Source organism: Dendrobates tinctorius, unplaced genomic scaffold (assembly GCF_039654945.1).
Source record: "Dendrobates tinctorius isolate UK_male_01 unplaced genomic scaffold, ASM3965494v1 ptg000100l, whole genome shotgun sequence".
Classification (NCBI taxonomy): Eukaryota; Metazoa; Chordata; class Amphibia; order Anura; family Dendrobatidae; genus Dendrobates; species Dendrobates tinctorius.
The window spans coordinates 4,061,830-4,082,576 of NW_027361768.1; the positions used below are offsets into that span (position 1 = coordinate 4,061,830).

At 42.7% G+C, this 20,747-nt stretch overlaps 1 protein-coding gene across 6 annotated transcripts in view; it reads left to right on the plus strand.

The window, feature by feature from the left end:
- Positions 1-20,747, plus strand: part of CTNND2 (catenin delta 2) — a 3,465,616-nt gene that overhangs the window by 3,208,335 nt on the left and 236,534 nt on the right. For 5 of the 6 annotated variants that reach the window (XM_073587627.1, XM_073587628.1, XM_073587625.1 and 2 more), the window contains one exon: positions 12,137-12,259. The exons of the other annotated variant lie outside the window; for it this stretch is intronic. In XM_073587627.1, coding sequence (XP_073443728.1) covers positions 12,137-12,259 — 123 coding nt within the window. The remainder of the gene's footprint in view (positions 1-12,136; positions 12,260-20,747) is intronic. 6 annotated transcript variants of the gene reach the window in all.

Below are 20,747 nucleotides of genomic sequence, written 5' to 3' on the forward strand. Positions count from 1 at the left end.
GCTCTGTTGTGAGCGGATGAAAAGCAGGAAGCCCTGACTTGGAGACCAGAAGGAGTTCATCCAGCCTGCCAGCGGAGCAGCCGCTGATTACGGTAACGATACCCAGAGCCTGGCTGAGTTTCACTGGGGGGGAACAACATGTCCAACTCAGGTGGAAATCTAGTGGTGGCCGCAGCCCACATGATGCAGCCAGATCCAGCTGCAGCCGCAACCCTCATAGTGCCACAAGTTTCAGTGGTGGATGCAGCTTCACCCCCTATAGTACAGCAGAATCCGGTGACCACCACCGCAGTCCCCATAATGTCCTATCAATGCGGTACATACTAGGAGCAGCCTGATTACTACAATACTGAGGGGAGTCGCACGCCATGAGCGATTTTAAGGAGAGACTATGTAGTTTGTTCAAAGTGTACCCCCTGTCTGAGGATCAAAAAATCAACATCCTCATTGGTCAGTTAACTGGTGCGGCCCAGAGGGAAGTAAAATCATGGCTGGGCACTGAAAAAAGAACTGTCCAGCAAATCTTGGCCATGCTAAAGGACATCTTTGACACCCACACTGCAGCAGAAATAAAAATGAGATTCTTTGGGTGCAAACAAAGGGTGCAGGACAGCATTAGGGACTATGCTCCTAACCTCCAGAAGGCGCTATGGGCCATGAAGCAGGGTGACCCTGACAGTGTACAAGATGAGTTTAAGTTGTTAATGGAGCAGTTTATAGAGGTACTCCTGTCTAACACCCAAAGGACACAGCTGCGCAATATAGCCCTACAAAACCCTGACATGGACTTTGCACACTTTAAAGATAGGGCCATCCGGGTGCTGCGTGAACCAAATTTTAGCGGCACAGCACACCCTAGGCATACAGCAATTACGTACCAGCAGGAGGCAGCATCCTTTGCTCAGACCCCCATTGGGGCCGACGCGCCAACTCAAGATAATGACTCATCTGCAGACCTATGGCACCAGGTCCAGGCGCTGACTAAATGTGTGGCTGAATTTGTCCAAACTATAGGTGAAACAAGAGCGCAATAGGGTCTTATCCGGGTGATTTAAAAGGGATAACAAAGAAATATATTCACCCTTTCCAGGAGAGAGTCAAGCATATAAGATCAGTTTGTCAGCCTGCTGCACGTCCAAGGGTCCACACAGAGACCACCACATGAAACTCTTTGGAATAAAATTCTTGGACTTAAAGTGCGCTGCCAGACAAAATATCAGATCCAAATCGTGTAGATGAATTAACCTTTTAATTCCCAACGCGTTTCGAAGTCCATAATACTTCTTCCTCAGGGGATGACATACGGTATATGCATACACAGAGCTGTCTCCAGCTTTATACATTCACATTTTAAAATTGGCGCCAATTCTAACATGTGATGCACCGTAAAGGTCAAAGTTCAGAACAGATCAATTGTCATGAAATTGTCACAGTAATTCATCTGTAATTGATAAAACCAATTGTTCCTATTTTTATTTTACAGAAAAGCTAATTAAAACTATTTTAAAAGAGAAAAAAAGAAGATACTGAATTAAAAAGCGAACTCACATCGCAGAAAAGGCAGAAAAAAACACAGTCCAGTACTCACACCATCACACCAGACAAGAACATGTCAGGGAGAAGGAAAAGAAAAAGACAAGAAAAAATCAAGAAAAAATGTGTTTCGGTGGAGTCCTGAAAAAATAAATATAAATAGAGGAAACCTTTACGGTGCATCACATGTTATCATTGGCGCCAATTTTAAAATGTGAATGTATAAAGCTGGAGACAGCTCTGTGTTTGCATATATGTCATCCCCTGAGGAAAAAGTATTATGGACTTCAAAACGTGTTGGGAATTAAAAGGTTAATTCATCTACACGATTTGGATCTGATATTTTGTCTGGCAGCGCACTTTAAGTCCAAGAATTTTATTCCAAAGAGTTAAATGTGTGGCTGCACATGCCTTTGCAAGTGTCCCCAAAGGAGAATATCCAGCTGGCTTCTAGTCCAGATGACATTCTGTGGTGACGCAAGAAGAGGATCCCACCGACCAGAGGGAGAGACAACAATCGCTATGGACAGGCTATTTGTCGCCGCTGCAACAAAGCGGGGCACATCACAAGATTCTGCTATTTAAATAAGCAACCCCTGGGGCGGAGGGCCAACCCCCAGGAGTAAGAAGACCAGGCCCAAATGGTGGCGAGACAAGTTTGTGGGGGGGACGGCCCGTCGTGATTGATGGCTTCCCGATGAACGCCTTGCTGGACACCGGCTCCCAGTTGACAACTCTGCCATATGTCCTTTTTAAGCGACACTGGGCTGATTCAAACATTACTCGCAGCCCAGCTGAACACCTTGCCATCTTTGCCAGTAATGGTCAGCCCTTGCCTCAGGTGGGGTTTAAAGAGGTGATCATTAAGATTGGCCGAGCAGAGTTTCAATCGCAAAGTCTAATTGTAGTTGATATTGACAAACGAGAATGCCATCCTATGATAACTCTAGGCACTAATGTAATAGAAAATTGTCTTGCAGAAATTATTATTTTGTTGCAGCAGGTAGCCAAGACCGCCAGTTCCAGTCAGCAGCATGTCCTGCAGAAGGAGATCAAAGCACTGATGCAAAGACAACAGGTAGAGCTGTCTGGTGGAGAGGTCGGCAGTGTCAGAGTGAGTGATTCATTCCCCATTGCAGTACCCCCCCAAGGAGTGAAAAGTTAATTTGTTGTTGAGCAGCAATAGGCCGCAGGGGTCAAGATTACCAGGCCCTGGTAGAACCAGTGTACTCTGATAGTAGGCCCACTGCCTTGACAGCCAGGGGGGTAGTCGATGTCCGAAAAGGGAGAGAGTACCGATACGCATCCTGAATTGTGGGGAAAAAGAGGTCCATTTACCCCGATATGCCACCCTTGCTAAGCTATTCACTATCAGTAACAATGCAATGGATGCAACAGAGCCCTTCCTTCCGTCCGATCAGGTGGAGGACAATGGCTCTGAGGGGCAACAGGAGGATTTGTGTCAGCAGCTACATGTGGGCGCTGACTCCACCCCTTTGCACCAAAAGCATGGGGCTTATCGGGTGGCTCAAGAGTATGAGCGGGTTTTCAGCAAACACCCTCTAGACTTTAGGCAGGCAAAAGTGGCTCAACATCATATCCCCACCAGAGATTATCCACCCACTAAGGAGAGGTACCAACCTGTACCTCCAGCACACTATCAATATGACAAGATGTCTGAACTCACAGACACACATAGACAAACAAAAACAATGGGTGTGACACTGACCTTGAGAAAGACACTTCATAGTGGCGATTGGGGGTCCCATACAATTTAACCATTGGTCTGCTTGTCCTCAGAAACCAGGTGATATCATGTTAGGGAAAGGGGCTATGTTGTCCCTATTTTATTGTATTTGATTTAGTGGTAACATGTTGAGAATTTGATGCATACACATGGCATTTATTTTGCCTGTGTATCCCTTATGCAATCACAGTGTTTCCCTATAGGACTTGATATGTAGATATTCTGGTATATTTGTATTAACACCATGATATTATGACAATGAATAAGATTGGGATTGTTAACCTGTGGTGTTAGATCCCAGATATTGAAATTCAGTAGATATTTGTTATTTGATTTAAATGGTTAATTCTGGGACCCACAGTATTTAACTGTCTATTAACATGACCCATTGTTTTTGTTTGTCTATGTGTGTCTGTGAGTTCAGACATTTTAATTGTTTTTAAACTAAGTGTTTGCTTGGTGTGTTCACTATAATAAAATTTGACTTTTGACTATATTAGTGCATGGTGATCCCTATTTGTGTGCATATACTTTTCTCTTAATTTGGTACTGTGTTAATTTATTTATATGCACTAGGTGATCCCACCTGAGTATATATTGTGGATGGTGCCCATTTATCCCTTTTAGTCAGAAATATGACAAGAGTATGTTACAGGAGATGAAGGAGGCTGAGGTAATCCAAGACAGGTGTAGCCCCTGGGCAGTTGTATTAGTCCTCGTTAAAAAGAAAGATGGTACTATGAGAATGTGTGTTGACTACAGAGGGATTAACAGCATTGCACATAAAGATGCTTAACCATTACCTATAGTTGAGGAATCATTGGCTGCACTGAGATCTGCTAACTATTTCTCGACTTTAGATCTCACCATTGGGTATTGGCTGGTTCCCGTGGTGGATGCAGGCAAAGAAAAGACAGCATTTGCAACACAAATGGGACTCTGTGAGTTCAACTACATGACATTCAGACTCTGCAGTGCACCGGGGACATTCCAGCAGTTAATGGAATGCTGCCTAGGACAAAAAAAACTTTGAAACTGTTCTGCTGTACCTAGATGACATAATCGTCTTCTCCAAAACCTATGAGGACCACCTGAAGCACCTAGCCGATTTGTTTGAAGCCCTGTCCAATTTTGGCTTCAAAGTAAAACCGTCCATATGTCACCTTTTGAAACCCAAGGTGCAGTACCTAGGCCATATGCTAAGTGTAGAAGGCGTGGCACCAGACCTTGACAGAGTCATTGTTATCCCGGACTGGAAAAAACCCAGCAACATTCATGAAGTACGGCAGTTTCTTGGACTGGTAGGCTACTACCAGAGATTCATCAAGGGCTTCACCCAAATAGCCGCACCCCTGCAAGACCTGCTACTGGGCCAATCCAAGAAGGCCAAGAGCAAGAGTCTTCAGTTCGAGTGGAACAACAAGCTAGAAGAATCCTTCACACGACTGAAACTGGCTCTCATGGGAGATGAAGTCCTGGTCTATCCTGACTGTAACCAACCATTTGTGCTTTACACTGACGCCAGCAACGTGGGATTGGGAGCAGTGCTGTCACAGGTGCAGAAAGGAAGAGAGAGAGTGATTGCTTACGCCAGCAAGAAGCTTCGTCCCACTGAGAGGACTGAGGGGAAAATGTGGCACCCCTGGAGTCCAGTTGCCACAATGGCATTGCCTCCCTCACAGGGGATGATGTTAGGCCTGAAGTAAGGAGGGATCTCCTGGCCAGGTATACACAGCATGCAACACATTTCCTGTTGTGGGCTAGCAGGGGAAGGTCTAAACTCGACTTGAGGGGAGATGGTCTCTCTGGTCAGTAGGAGGAAGTTAGATAGAGTTGCAGCCAGTCAGTGTTGGGAGACTGGACGAGTAAGAAGCTTGTCCCCAGACTGGAGTGCATTCTGAGTCAGAGAGGAAGAGAAAAGTATAGGGAAGCTTAGGAAGAGGAGCTGTGACCACGCTCATCCCAGAGGTCAGAGCAAGAACTGGACACCGGAGTCCGTGGCTGCAGAGCACTACGGTCTCAGTAGCTAAATCCGGAGGGCAGAAGATTGCAGGTATTCTGGCCCCATCACACACCTGAACGCACAGCAGCAGGTTAATGTAATAACCTGCAGGAATGCAGGATTCAGTCACACACGGGGAGACAGAGCAAGGGTTAAACAGGTTTATTTACAGGGGATGTACTCCACGCAGGGAGTGAGGGGTTGTAGGGTGATGGCGAGGAATGGGGCAGAACTGGAAGGTTGTCATGGTAAGTGAGGGATGAATGAGAGTTCAGTAATAAAGAGGTTAAACTTATCAGACTGTAGTCTTCTGTTGTGAGAAAGTACAGGGTTCCAACGGTGGCACTGACAACAGCGGCATGGGTCGTCTCGACGCAGTCGCTGTCAGGCGGAAATCCAATGGTGGCACCGACAACAGCAGCACATGTAGTCTCTCAAGTCTCTGTCCACGATGAAGAAAAGACTTCCGGGGAAAACAACAGGATGCTGGGTGGTGAGAGGGGTCCTGCTCTCACCACTCTTAGTCACAAGTCTACACTCAGAACGAGTCACCGCAGAAACAATGCAATATACTAAAGGAACAGAAAAGCGCAATAGGGTCTTATCCGGGTTAATATCAAAAAAGTAAAAGAAATTCACTCACCTATTTGCAGGGGAGATCAAGCACATAGGATTCCAAGTCAGCTGCTACACGTCCAAAGGTCAAACCGAGTGACTGCCAAAACATCAATTCTTTTGGAAATAATTTATGGACTTCCATGCGCTGCTTGACAAAATACAGGATCCTAATTGAGGTGAAAGATTAATCATTTATTCCCAACGCGTTTCGAAGTAAAGGTTACTTCTTCCTCAGGGGATGACAGACATTATCCCCTGAGGAAGAAGTAACCTTTACTTCGAAACGCGTTGGGAATAAATGATTAATCTTTCACCTTAATTGGGATCCTGTATTTTGTCAAGCAGCGCATGGAAGTCCATAAATTATTTCCATAAGAATTACTGCAGAAACAATGCCGCGCTCCTCGGTCTGTCCGGTTACTACTCTCAGGGGCTCAGGTCTGTCACTGCGCACGCCGAGCCTGCCCACACTAGCGACTGTCTCAGGCTTGTCGGGGGGAGTCTCCCCCCGATCACGGAGGCTGGTGGGTACACATTCACAAAGAGGGTGCTCACCGAGTACTGTCTGCCTGTCTCAGTCCTCAGCTGGAGGGCTCTTTTGGGTATGCGGTTACTATTGCGAAGAGGGGGTGCGATACTCACTGTCTCCTGGTGTACAGCACATGGCTTAGCTCCGCATGCTCCACTCTGTTGGCACAGCTCTGCACACTCCGCTCTGTTGGCACGGCTAATTCCCCCAGCACCACAGCTCCTATTCTGGACAGGAGCAGCACGGCCTGTCACAGGGCCAGCACTCTCTGGAGGGTGAAGCAGGGCACGCTCTTCTCTGCTCTGCGCACTTCACTTGCTTGGCGCCAACTCCTGCTGCAGCATGCACTTTTCCTCCTTATCCCCCTGTGTCAGCGTGCTCTCCCTAGGCTCTCCCCGCCCCCTCCTGTCAGCAGGAAGCCCCGTCTCTTTGCTCCTTCCGTTCTGCAGCAGGGGAAGGTCCGCCTCCCTCAGGCTCCCCCCCCCCACCGGGAACAGAAGATGCAGCCCTTTCAGTTCCGGACCAGGCATGCAGGTACCCACAGTCCAGTCCACCTCCAAACATTAGAGCCTGGAGACGCCACGAGAAGAGACACCTGTGAAAGGCTCAATGCCATGCGGGAAATGTTTTCTGACAGACAGTGAGAGGAACAGAGGACTGAGCAGAGCTTTAGACAGCAAGGACCTCAAATAGAGCAGCAGAGTAAGGAAGCTTCCAACCCACCTCGCTGAGTGGATCCTGAGTTGCTTCGGGCTGCCCGGACCTCCATTGTCATCTGTAACCAGTGCTCCGGTCTGCATCTATATACATCCAGTAAAGGTAAAGGAAACTACAACCCCACTGTGTCCTTAAATTAGTTTGCTATACCATCTGCCCTGCACTACAACCATCATCATCATCTCATCACTTACACATACAGTTGCCCTGGGGTCCAGCTCTACCTATGGAGAGCTGTTACAACTCTGCTGCATTACCATCAATCCCAGCGGACTCTGAAGCAGCATCGGCTAACACCTTATTTGCCGATTACCACAGGTGGTGTCATAAACTAATTCGCATTTAAATCATCCCCTATATACTTTATTTAACAATTTCATTGGATGCCCAGAGCCACGGACCGGGTCACCTCTATTGTGACACTTACCCTTTAATAAATGCCCGATACCGAGTTCCCCACGGACCTGGCGGGCACTCCAAATATATTATATAATACCAGCAGAAAAATTTCATATAAACAGATTCATGAGAAAACAGATCATTGATATTTACTTTTACTGAATGGTTAAACCCATGAATGCGCAAAAAAATGCACAATATGAATACAGTAATAGGATTAATAACCCTATTCACAACACCATGTCAGTATTTAAGGGATAACAGCTGTGACTGATACAAAAAATATAGCTGGTTGTGGACTAGCAGAAGGTTTAACACGTAAAGTGATTATCCCCCCAAAAAATGCATAAGGGAAAATAAGAAGGAAAAAAATGGAAAAGCTATTAAGAGCAAGAAAACCTTGCTAGCAAATCAAAAATGTTTGTGGAAAAATATCAGGGTTCAAACCTGCTGATATTAGGGTATTAAGATGTAAAATTCCTATTTAGAGCCATTTTTTGCCAGTAGAAAATTTGTGGAGGAGCAGACCCCACGCGTATTGCCAGCTACGTCCGTGGCTTCTTCAGGGAAAATGTCACAGTCACAGCACATGCATGGAGAACCCAACACACAGGCTATCCATACATGTGCTGTGACTGTGACACAGCCACAATACATGCAGCTGCGGCGCCGATCCAGGAAGCCAGGTTCCCTCTGCAGCTTATTCAGCAAGCTCTATAGCTTGCTGAATAAGAGGAAACCCGAACATATTCACTCATCTCTATTCACCCCTTATATTAGTCAGTGTACAGCTTGTATAACAGTTTAAATTTGGTGCACACTCTAAATAACTCAACACACAGCCATTAAAGGGAATCTGTCACCCCCTGGGACATATATAACCTATTACTATGAGCATATGTGGCATACCTGAGGCTTCAGTTGCCACAGAGGTACTGCACCTCCTTCAGAGGTGTGGTATTCCACTCTCAGGTAAAGAGGGGGCACTACCCTGAACCCAGATACTTGTATCCAACACCAGACCTCTCCAGGCCAGAGAGGGACTAGGCAGAGGGTGTGGGTGGGGAAAGCAGCAGGGGGAGAGCTGAAGGAAGTGACATTGAGAGAGTGAGTCAGTCGGAGCTGGGGACTTGAGCAGTGAGGAACTCGTCCCTGGACCAGCAGACAGTAGAAATAGAGAAAGGAAAGACAGAAGAACAGAAAGATAAGCTTCAGTGGAAGAGAGAACGAAGGGGTCCTAGGGGCACGGGTAGTGAAGAATTCACCCGTGGAGCCTGTATCCACACTAACCGATGTCAGATGGAGGGACCAGGTCGCAGTAGGGGACCGGCCCCAGACTAGTGGAGAAACTAAGGACTCAGCTAACTAACCGGAGGTTGCAGTATCTGCATGTGCTGCAGCCACATCCAACACATTTGCAGAAAAAGCAGCTGGATAGGATCAAGGAGACCTAGAGCATGTCACCCGACAAGACTCGGGGCTTCTGGCTTGGGATTCTTTGTGTGAAGGCACAGGGCAGGAGAGGAGGGAGCCAGTGCAGTGAGACAGCCAGGAAAGGAACATCTGAAGGAGGTTCTAACACGGTGTACCCCAAATTACTTGAGAGCTGGCTGGACCACCAACCTGGAGGACACAGCACCCCGGCTGGGGATTGTAACTGGAAGAACTGTGAGTAAAAATGTGAACACTGCACTCCACTGTGTCCTCTGACTTATTTACAGCGTCACCTGCTTTGCTCCACAACTACAACCACCATCATCATCTCTAACACTTATAACTGCCCTGGGGCTTAGCTCTACCTGTGGAGAGCTGTAACAACTCTGCTGCATCACCAACAGCCCCAGCGGTCTCTTTTGCAGCATCGGCTATCAACTTCCTTGCCAAACACCATGGGTGGCATCACAAATTATCCCCATCTTTATTCTTTAAAATCATCATCATCTTCATTTTTCATTGCACGCCCACGGTTACGGACCGGGTCACTGCTGCCGTGACATCGCCTTTAAGAACTGACCGGCCAGGTGCTGAGTAACCCCGGCCCTAGTGGGCGCTTCAAACTTGGTACCGAGTAATCCCCGGCTTTAGGGGGCGTTGCACATACAGGTGATAGAATTATTAAAATAGTCCTACCTGAACGCCTCGTAGCTGCTATCTTGTTGCTGAGAAATAGACTTTTAATCTTTTATGCTAATTAGTTCCTCCAGGCTCTGAGTCGTGGGGTGCCTGTAAGAAAACTCTGCCTCTGGTGTTAATTTGCATACCATCCTCACACCATACACATCACAGTGCCATGTCACATGCAGTTGCAGTGTGAGGGAGGGCCGGGGCTGTAGTCGTGGCTGAGAGAATGTACTTTAACACACCCTGGTCTCCCGTCACATGAATATAGTTTCCCCTCTGCAGCATACTTTCTGCACCGTCAGGGTCCCATCGAGCTGGCTGAAGTTCCACTGCTGGTAAATATCAGCCATTCAGCAATTCACAGACATCAATTCAAGAGTCAATGTTCAGACTCATAGGAACAATTGTCTATGTCTCCTGGCATCCTAAAAATATATATCAGGCATACTGTAATTAATATTAAATTCTGCTTCATTACAGCCACCGTGCTACAGCTCAGCTTCAGGGTGTTGGCAATCTTCTTATAACCTAGGCCATCTTTATGTAGAGCGTCAATTCTTTTTTCAGATCCACAGAGAGTGAGGTGTCATGTTGTACTTCCAGTGACTAGTATGAGAGAGTGTGAGAGCGATAACACCAAATTTAACACACCTGCTCCCTAATCACATCTGAGATCTTGTAATACTAATGAGTCACATGACACCAAGGGGGAAAATGTCTAATTGGGGACAAGTTGGCCATTTTCACTTAGGGGTGTACTCACTTTTGTTGCCAGCGGTTTAGACATTAATGGCTGTATGTTGAGTTATTGAGAGGTCTCACAAAATTTACACTGTTATACAAGCTATACACTGACTACTTTGCATTGTATCAAAGTGTCAGATATTCAGTGTTGTCCTATGAAAAGATATAATAAAATATTTGCAAAAATATGAGGGATGTATTCATTTTTGTGATATACTGTGTATACTTGTACCATCATTATTGCTGGTATCATTTACTTTTGACTATTGCACCTTCTTTTTACTTATATATACTTAATTTACTTACTCATCATTCTATCATTTCATACACCACAAGACATGAGTCTAAATTGCCAAATGTACAAATTTTATTAAATGCAATAGCATGATATACATTACTCAATAAAGAACATGGATAAAATAAGGACACTGCTATCCAAATAGGGAGCCTATATTGCACAATAGCCCAAAACAGTATGTACTAATTGAATAAGTGCATGAAGACATCATACATTTGCTAAACAGAGGTTAATCCATGAAAAATGCATCTGAACTGAAAGGAACTTTCCACAGTGGAAACAGGAATAACCAATCAACAGGTTCATATGGATTCTAGGTATACATATTGTACTACTCAGCTACTACTAAGTACCTCGACCATATAGCATTACAGTATGAACCCAAACAAAGTTTAGTAAATAAAAGGATGTTTACACCAAGGCACTTACATAGTTAAAGTGTGTGGCACTGGCTTCCCTGTCGCCCCAACGCACGTTTCGCTTCTTCTGATGAAGAAGCGAAACACGCGTTGGGGCGACAGGGAAGCCAGTGCCACACACTTTAACTATGTAAGTGCCTTGGTGTAAACATCCTTTTATTTACTAAACTTTGTTTGGGTTCATACTGTAATGCTATATGGTCGAGGTACTTAGTAGTAGCTCAGTAGTACAATATGTATACCTAGAATTCATATGAACCTGTTGATTGGTTATGCCTGTTTCCACTGTGGAAAGTTCCTTTCAGTTCAGATGCATTTTTCATGGATTAACCTCTGTTTAGCATATGTATGATGTCTTCATGCACTTATTCAATTAGTACATACTGTTTTGTGCTATTGTGCAATATAGGCTCCCTATTTGGATAGCAGTGTCCTTATTTTATCCATGTTCTTTACTAAGTAATGTATATCATGCTATTGCATTTAATAAAATTTGTACATTTGGCAATTTAGACTCATGTCTTGTGGTGTATGAATTGAATTTTGAGTTTTTGCCTTAATTATATTTATTGGGTTTGTTGGTTATCATCATGCTATCATGCATTGCGCCATCCCTTGAGGCCTCTAACTTTGCACAGGTAATTAGATATCTAAATGAGAAAGATGAAGGCATATTTGACCAAAGTCAAAATACAGTATGTACTTGTCCTCTTGACATATCCAATTAGTGATATTGTAAAGTTAAAAAATTTAGTTTTAGAAGCTCTGTAATATATAGATGTTGACAAACATGTTATATACATATACTGTATATATTTATATTATAAATGTAAATATAATACATTTTTGTTATGAAGCGCTATATGTTCATTCATTTTTGCCTGTTCTTTCTTGTAATATAAAACAGTTTATACTACAATAGAATCAATATATGCTGAATTTATGTAGCATTAAAGAATTAACATGAACATATAGTATTATAAATGTGTTCATTTTATTTCTGTTTAAGCAAGTGCCCCTGCATCTCCACGGGAAGTAATTGGCCTGAAGGAAAAACATGTGGACTATAAATCAGCTGGATCAAATGCTAATTACAAAGGAGAACATACTTCCGGAAAAGACACGATAACAGGTATACAGCTCAGAGCCATATCACTTCAGTGTAAAGTAGGCCTTAAAGTGCATCTGTCCTGTTCCCAAACACTAAAGCTGTGTGGCTGACCGCACTGGAAGCCCAGCTACTGGGAGGAAATTATTTTTATTCCTCCTGGCAACTGTTGGATGTCAGCCAGTGTGGCTTCAATCACTGATCATGACATAGAGAACTGCAGCTATAACTATGCCCCAGCTGTGACGTGAGTATATACTACTAGCTGAAGAGCCTGGCATTGCCCGGGCATAGTAACTAACTGTGGTTAGTTATAAGTTATAACACTAGAACTAATCGCATGTTTCATAATACCTATAACTACCTTTAGGGGCCATTTTGACCCCCATTCAAAAGTACTGACTCTGGAGTAAAAATAACTTTTTTGTTGCCAACAAATTAAAGAACATTTATTTTAACTTAGTAGGAACAGTGTTAAGATCAAGTACAGCAATTTAAACGCATTTTCCTTTTACATGGTCATAGCATGCGGTGTCCAACAGTTAACACAAACAGTACTTTCTTCCACTTTCCCGGTGCATTTTCCACAAACTGGTTTGTTACAGCTTGCGCAAGTTTTAGTTGTTTTGTTTGCGTTGCATCTTCCAATGCCACATTTTCGACGCTTGTGGATTTCTTGTCCTTTTGTTTGTGGTTCAGACATTGCGGATGATGGGCCACTTCTTGATTCCAAATAATTCTTGCGAAGGTCTAATGCCTGCTGAAGAATAAACTTCCGTCTGCTAATTTTACTCCCAGTTGCTGTTTTATAGAGTATAGTTGCGTTTATAGCTGCTAAATCAAGTACATTACAAAACACCTGAACAGGCCATCGGTGGCTTCCAGATTTTGTGGTGTACTTTCGAGCCATCTGGTCTACTGTGTCCACTCCAACCTTTTTTTTATTGTAAAATTTTACCGTTTCCGGTTTTTTTTTCTTGTCGTTTCCAACTGCTACATCTGGGTGAAGACTACTGAGCAAAATGACATTCTTATTTGGCTTACCTTGGTAAACTTTAAGAGTGATGTCACCATTCTTCATCAGAGTAGTCTCATATGTATTTGTTTGTTGGTTTTTTTTGCCAAAGATGGAATCTCTTTTCTTGCATGGTTCATCGTTCCCACAATGCTTGTTCTCTTGGCTTTCAATGTATTGGCAAGTTTCAATGAAGTGAAAAAATTATCTGTAGTAGCATTTCTTCCCTTGTTCAAAAATGGATCCATTAGTTTGAGAACAATGTGTTGTGCAAGAGACTCATCAGCCTGTCGTTGTTCATCTTTTCCCAACTATGGAAACCCGTTGCAGAGGTATTTGGATTCTACGTCGGCTACCAGCCAGAATTTTATTCCAAATATATCCAGCTTATTAGCTATATATTGGGTGAAAGGACACCTTGATTTATTTGGAAAAAGCTGTTCATCAACTGTCAGGTTTTGTCCAGGTTTGTAACACAGTATACAATTTCCAATGAAGCGATTCCACACTTCAGAAAATAAAGCAAACTTGTCATTCTTCAATGTATCAGATCGGGTGGATTTGATGTCAAATCGTACAAATCGCATCAATTCTTCGAACCTACTTCTCGGCATAGTGTCTTGAAAGAAGCGAGGACCCCAAGGACTTGACCACAAGGTTTTTACAGAAAGACCATTTGCATTATAAGCGCACCTCACATATAATATTGCAATAAATGCATCAAGCTCGATTAGAGAAACTGTCCATTTATCATCTTCAAGTTTCTGACGAGCCTCCATTTCTGTACACTTTTTTATGTGGCGAAGTATAGGTTCATCAATTAGCAACCTCCATGCACTTGATACATTCCCATTGATGATCTCCTGTTTGGCATAAGGGGTGGGTCCAGCTGTTTCTTGTAGAATGTTTTGTTGGGACTGTTGGCCAGTAGATGCAGAAGCAATTCGGACAACTTCCCACACAGTTCCATCGCGACAAGTCTCTTTATGACCCACAGCAGGTGGAATGTCCACTGTACCTTTCATTCTCCCTCCGTATCCAAAATATTGTGGTTGGGTCCCTCTTCCTCTACCTCTTCGCAATTGTGGTGTGGCTGTACATCTTGCTGACGCAGTAGGACGTCCATCATCCTCTCCAGAATCTTCGGTATCGTCAATTATATCACTGTTACTGCTTGAATCTGATTCTTCGGAAATATCATGAGGAAAATATTCTTCATCAGACTCTGAGGCTAAGTGCACACGTTGCAGAAAATTTCTGCTCAAAAACCTGAATCCCTTCCCAGAAACCACACCTATTTTTCCGCGGCACTTTTAGCACGGTTTTTGTGCGGTTTTGATGCGTTTTTGATGCGGTCTTTTCCGCAGCGGTTTCTAAACGCATGGAAGAAACCAAAACCGCGGAAAAATCCACAAAATTAATGTGCATGCTGCGTTTTTTTACCACGATGCGGTTTTTTCTCAGTAAAAAACGCATCAATGTGCACAAAAAGTGCAAAATGCATAGAAATGACTGTGCAGCTTATTTTTAGCGGTTTTATAGTGAAAACCGCGGTAAAAACCGCTAAAAAAACGCTGTGTGTGAACACAGCCTCAGTCTATTTGTTCCTGATTTTCTTCTTCTGACTCATTTTCAGATAAATTCTGAAGACATTTCAAAATTTCATCACTTGTCAGAACCCTCTGTTTACTCATGCTTCAAATATACGTCGCAAAAAGGAACTTGTAAGATCGCAGAAGTGATAAAATGACACTGTACAAACATGCAGAGTTGTAGCTTCAACTGTAATGTTTGCTACTGAAGTGCAGACAGAAATCGCTACAAGAGACATGGATCAAACATGTTCAGACAAGTTTAGACAAAACAAAATGCTGAATCATCCCTGATATGCAAAGACACACTTTGGCTGGGTTCACACGTAACGGAACTCTCGCGGAAATTACCGCAAGAATTCCAGAATTCCATTCCGCGTGAAAATCGCATTTTAAATTCCCGCGATTTTCCCACAGAAAAACTAGCTTTTTGCAAACGTAATTAGCTTGCAGAATTGCTAACGTTTTCCAAGCGATCTGGAGCATCGCTTGGAGAACTGATTGACAGGTTGGTCACACTCGTCAAACATAGTGTTTGACGAGTGTGACCAACTTTTTACTATTGAGGCCGCCTTTTCGGCATCAATAGTAAAAGATAGGATGTAAAAAATAATAATAAAAAAATATATTGTTATTCTCACCTTCCGACGTCCCGCGCAGCCTTCCCGCCTCTCTCCACGCTCCCGGTCCCAGTAGTCCTTTGCGCGAATGACCGCGATGACGTCTGTTCTCGCGGGATCGCAACGTCTCGCGGTCATTCGCGATGACGTCGCGCGAATGACCGCGAGACTTTGCGATCCCACGAGAACGGACGTCATCGCTCGCAAAGGCTTACTGGGACTGGGAGCGTGGAGAGAGGCGGGAAGGCTGCGCGGGACGTCGGAAGGTGAGAATAACAATATTTTTTATTTTAGCTTCTATTTTTTTACAGGGATATGGTAACCAAAGCCCGGAGGACAGTCTCCTCTCCTTCGGACCGTGGGTACCATCCGCAAATGTTCTGCTTACTTTTCGCATGGTGTGCACAGCCACATGCGGAAAGTAGGCAGAACAATGCATTCCTATGGGTGCGGGATCGCCGCGATTCCGCGAAATTAATGAGCATGCTGCGTTTTTTACCGCAAAGCAATTACGCCGCGATAAAAGCTGCAGCATTAGCACAGCATTGCGGAATCCCATAGGAATGCATGGGATGCTTATTTTTCACGTTTTCGCGGCAAAATGGCGCGGTTAAAACCACCGCGGAAACGCAAAAAAAACACCACATGTTAACTCAGCCTTACACTCTACAACTAGGGAGAAGCACTGTGATTTTCTGTACTCTGTAATATTAGGTGACTTGCCTACTACTACTTTTATGTATGGGGTCAAATTGACCCCTTCAGTACTTATAGGTATGAATTGTAAAATCCGGGCCCCTGAAAAAGTTACAATTCACTTTTGTGTCCTAAAATATACACTACCATGAATAAATAAAAGTCACAAAAAGTCAGAACTCATTTATTAAAATTTTAGAAATTATAGGAAAAAGAAATAGCAAAAGGGTCAAAATGACCTCTCCGGTAGTTCTAGTGATAACAAATTATAACCATATACCCATCATACATATCCTCCATCCTATCGTCCTGTGCTCATATGCCCATCATACACATCCCCCATCTTACACATTCTCCTTCCCATAGTCCCGTACCATATACCCATCATACATATCCTCCATACATATCCTCCATCCCATAGTCCCGTGCCCATATTACCCATCTCTAGTGATGAGCGAACACGCTCGTCACTACTCGTCACTCTCCCAAGTATCACTGTGATCGGTGTACTCAGCGAGCACCGAGTTTTTCCGGGATTACTTGGCGGGAACTCGGGTCTCCACCCAGCAATTTTGGCAGACTTTAGAGACCCAATCACGGTGCAGGCATTGTCTGCCAGGCCATGAAACGCTGCAGCCATCTTTGTTGTGGTCGTGCAGTGATTGGCTGGCCGCACAGCATCATCAGTGGTATAATGGACCGGACGCTGCCTTTCTCAGCGCATTCAGCTCCAGATTCAGAGGGTGTAGGGAGAGCGGCTGCCTTGATAGGGTCAGAATTGGGCATTTCTTAGTTAGTGTGGTTCTACCATCCTAAACACTCACATCCAGCTAAACCAAAAGTCCTTTTATTGACTAATTCTGCATTATATAGGTTCCAGTGTTAGGCAGGCAGGGGATTGTATGTCTCTGTATACACATCAGTGCAAGGCCTGCAGGCACTGTATGTGTGTATGTAGAGCATTGCATATATCATATCTGTGCATGCTGAAAGTTTGGCCAGTTTACGGCTGTTTTCTCTTTTTTGCCTGGCTGTTATTTTTACGTAAATAAAGCAGTAATTAGGCAAAAAAAAAGACATACAGGCCACCCTTTTTTGGTGCGTTATCTTCGTGCCAGCTGTTATCTGTGTGTGGCGAAAGTTTGGCCAGTTTACGGCTTTTTTCTCTTTGTTGCCTTGCTTTTAATTTTGCTGAATTAAAGCAGTATTTAGTCCACAAAACCAAAAGAAAGGCCACCAATTTCTTGGTGCGGTATCTTCGTACCAGCTGTTCTCTGTGCGTGGTGAAAGTTTGTCCAGTTTACGGTCTTTTTCACTTTCTCGCCTTGCTTTTAATTTTGCTCAATTAAAACAGTAATTAGGCCACAAAACAAAAAAAAGGCCACTCATTTCTTGGTGCTGTATCTTCGTGCCTGCTGTTCTCTGTTCGTGGTGAAAGTTTGTCCAGTTTACGGCCTTTTTCACTTTCTCGCCTTGCTTTTAATTTTGCTCAATTAAAGCAGTAATTAGGCCACAAAACAAAAAAAAAGGCCACCCATTTCTTGGTGCTGTATCTTCATGCCAGCTGTTATCTGTTCATGGTGAAAATGTTGCCAGTTTACGGCTTTCTTTCTCGCCTTGCTTTTAATTTTGCTGAAATAAAGCAGTGTTTAGGCCACAAAGCCAAAAATGGCCACCCATTTTTTGGTGCGGTACCTTCGTTCCAGCTGTTTTCTTCGTGTAAGCTGTTATCTGTGCATGGTGAAAGTGTTGACAGTTTATGGCTTTTTTCTCTTTTTTGCCTGGCTGATACTTTTGCTGAAATAAAGCAGTATTTAGGCCACAAACCAAAAAAAAAGGCCACCCATTTCTTGGTGCAATAAAAAAGAAAAAATGCCAGCTTACCCAGTTGGTTCAAAAGACAAGCTGCTATACTGTATAGGCTCTCAGCAACGGATAAATGACAGGAGCTCTTGCCAACAATAAATGCGAAAAGGAGATGAATCCAGCGAGCCAAGTTTGAAGTACATAAAAAATCTTTTTCTTTATTTCAAACGTAGATTAAAAATATTTATCCATAGCAGCATATTATAAATATAGGCAGAGATATGAAAAATTACTGCTGTAAAGCGCACGGCAAGATGCGTTTTGGCTAGACCTTTATCATTGCCATAATACACATTGCTATTTTTCTGGGATATAAGAAGGAAAAGATCCTAAGATAGGTGGTGCTATAGTTGATTAAGCGTTAATAGATCACACTTGTGGGCATCCACCTATAAGATTAACTATTTAAAAACAAGTGTTAACCCTAGCAAAAGCTAATACGCTAGCAGTAATTTTTCCATATTTTTTACAAATATTTTACAATACATGATATAACAGAATATATATACAGAGATTTTATTCTCATGTTATCCTCCATGATACTTCCATAATATAATTTTTGCTCAAAAAAATATATTTATGAACTTAAGACAGAGCAGGTTATAATTATTAACATAAGAATCATAATTTTAGGATTTTTAATAAATTCTAATTAAATCTTGTCTGTTGTTTAAGCCAATTGGCATCCTAGTTTCCAAAGTAAAAATCCAAGCAGATTCTCTGTTAAGTAGTTTGCGTTTTCTATCGCCCCCTCTGGTAGACCGTGTTACTAACTCTATTGCTTTAAACCTGAAGCTATCAAAATTACCAGAATGATATTGTGAAAAATGCCTGGAGACCGCTGATGGATTGAAGCTGGAGGGGTTTATAGCATCAGAAATGTGTCTTCTAATTCTTTTCCTCAGTTTTCCCGTTGTACAATCTACATACTGTTTACAACATGATGTACAGTCAATCAAATATACTACATAGGTGGAATTACAGTTCAAAAAACTGTTAATAGGATATTCTTTGTTGCTATGGAATGAGGAAAATTTGTTGATTTTATGTGCATATTGACAACAAGTACATCTCTTATTTCCACATTTAAAAAACCCCTTTAATTTCAGCTAGGTGTCACTGGTTTCCAGCGAGGAATTCAAATACAGACTTCAATATGGAAAAATTACTGCTAGCGTATTAGCTTTTGTTAGGGTTAACACTTGTTTTTAAATAGTTAATCTTATAGGTGGATGCCCACAAGTGTGATCTATTAACGTTTAATCAACTATAGCACCACCTATCTTAGGATCTTTTCCTTCTTATATCCCAGAAAAATAGCAATGTGTATTATGGCAATGATAAAGGTCTAGCCGAAACGCGTCTTGCCGTGCGCTTTACAGCAGTAATTTTTCCTATCTCTGCCTATATTTATAATATGCTGCTATGGATAAATATTTTTAATCTACGTTTGAAATAAAGAAAAAGATTTTTTATGTACTTCAAACTTGGCTCGCTGGATTCATCTCCTTTTCGCATTTATTGTTGGCAAGAGCTCCTGTCATTTATCCGTTGCTGAGAGCCTATACAGTATTGCAGCTTGTCTTTTGAACCAACTGGGTAAGCTGGCATTTTTTCTTTTTTATTGTTCCATGAGAGTTTTTTCTTGCCGTGCCTACCCTTATTAGGCAGAAGATTTTAATGATTGAACTTTAACATGAATACAGAACAGACAATTTTGGATGTGGATGATTATGCCAATAGACTAGACAGATCTGCACAGATCTTTAAAGCCAGTAATGTGAACAGGGTGCAACTTCCTGATGAATTGTCCACCATTATAAAAAATCTGGAACATAAAATGAGCAAGGAAATAAAAACTTGGTGGAATCATAACTCTCTAAATGTATATCTTAAAAAGGAGATGATTCCCCGCAGACTAAGATTACGGAAAAAAGCTACAGCTCATTTCAGTGAGGCATTCCAGAGAAAATGGGAGGACATTCTCAGCACATGTTCCTTGAAGCTTATTCAACTGATTATCAAGGAGGAGGAAGCTCACCTAGCTTCCATACAGACAGATATCAAAGATCTTAAAAATGATCTGGCTAAATTTTCACAACATGTGGACTTTCCAAAATTACAAGACAAAATGAAATCAAACTTAGTTAAATTGGAAAATTCTATTACAGATATTAAGAAAAGAAAGTTTGAAAGAGATCCTAAAGACTACAAAGAAAATAAAGTCTATAATTGGCAATCCTATCCACGCCCTACATTAAAGAAAAATCTGTATACACAGAATAGAAACAAAGTGACTTTCTCAGATGGGAATAAAAGTTCAGATTCCTCTTCATACAATTCTACAGAGGACACTTTGGATTCTTCATCTTTATTCACTTCTATAGAAGAAAATGACGGCGTATACAATCCTGGAATACAACAAAGGACTTTTTATTCTAGAAAGGTTTCAAAAAACGGAGGAAAAGAGGCGGGCGGAAACACCATAGTGCCAGCAAGAAGAAATCCGCAAAGGAACAAAAATCGGAGGTATTAGAGGTTCCTATATGGAACCTCTCTAGTTATATACTGACGGAAGATCAAATTTCCTTGTTATCTAGAGGACTAGGCTATTGTCCGACGTATAGCTTTGATTTGTATAAAACCTTATTAGACGTTAACAAATTGGCACGCAATTTTACCATTAAATGTCATTTTTCTGATGATAATGTTATAAAGTTATA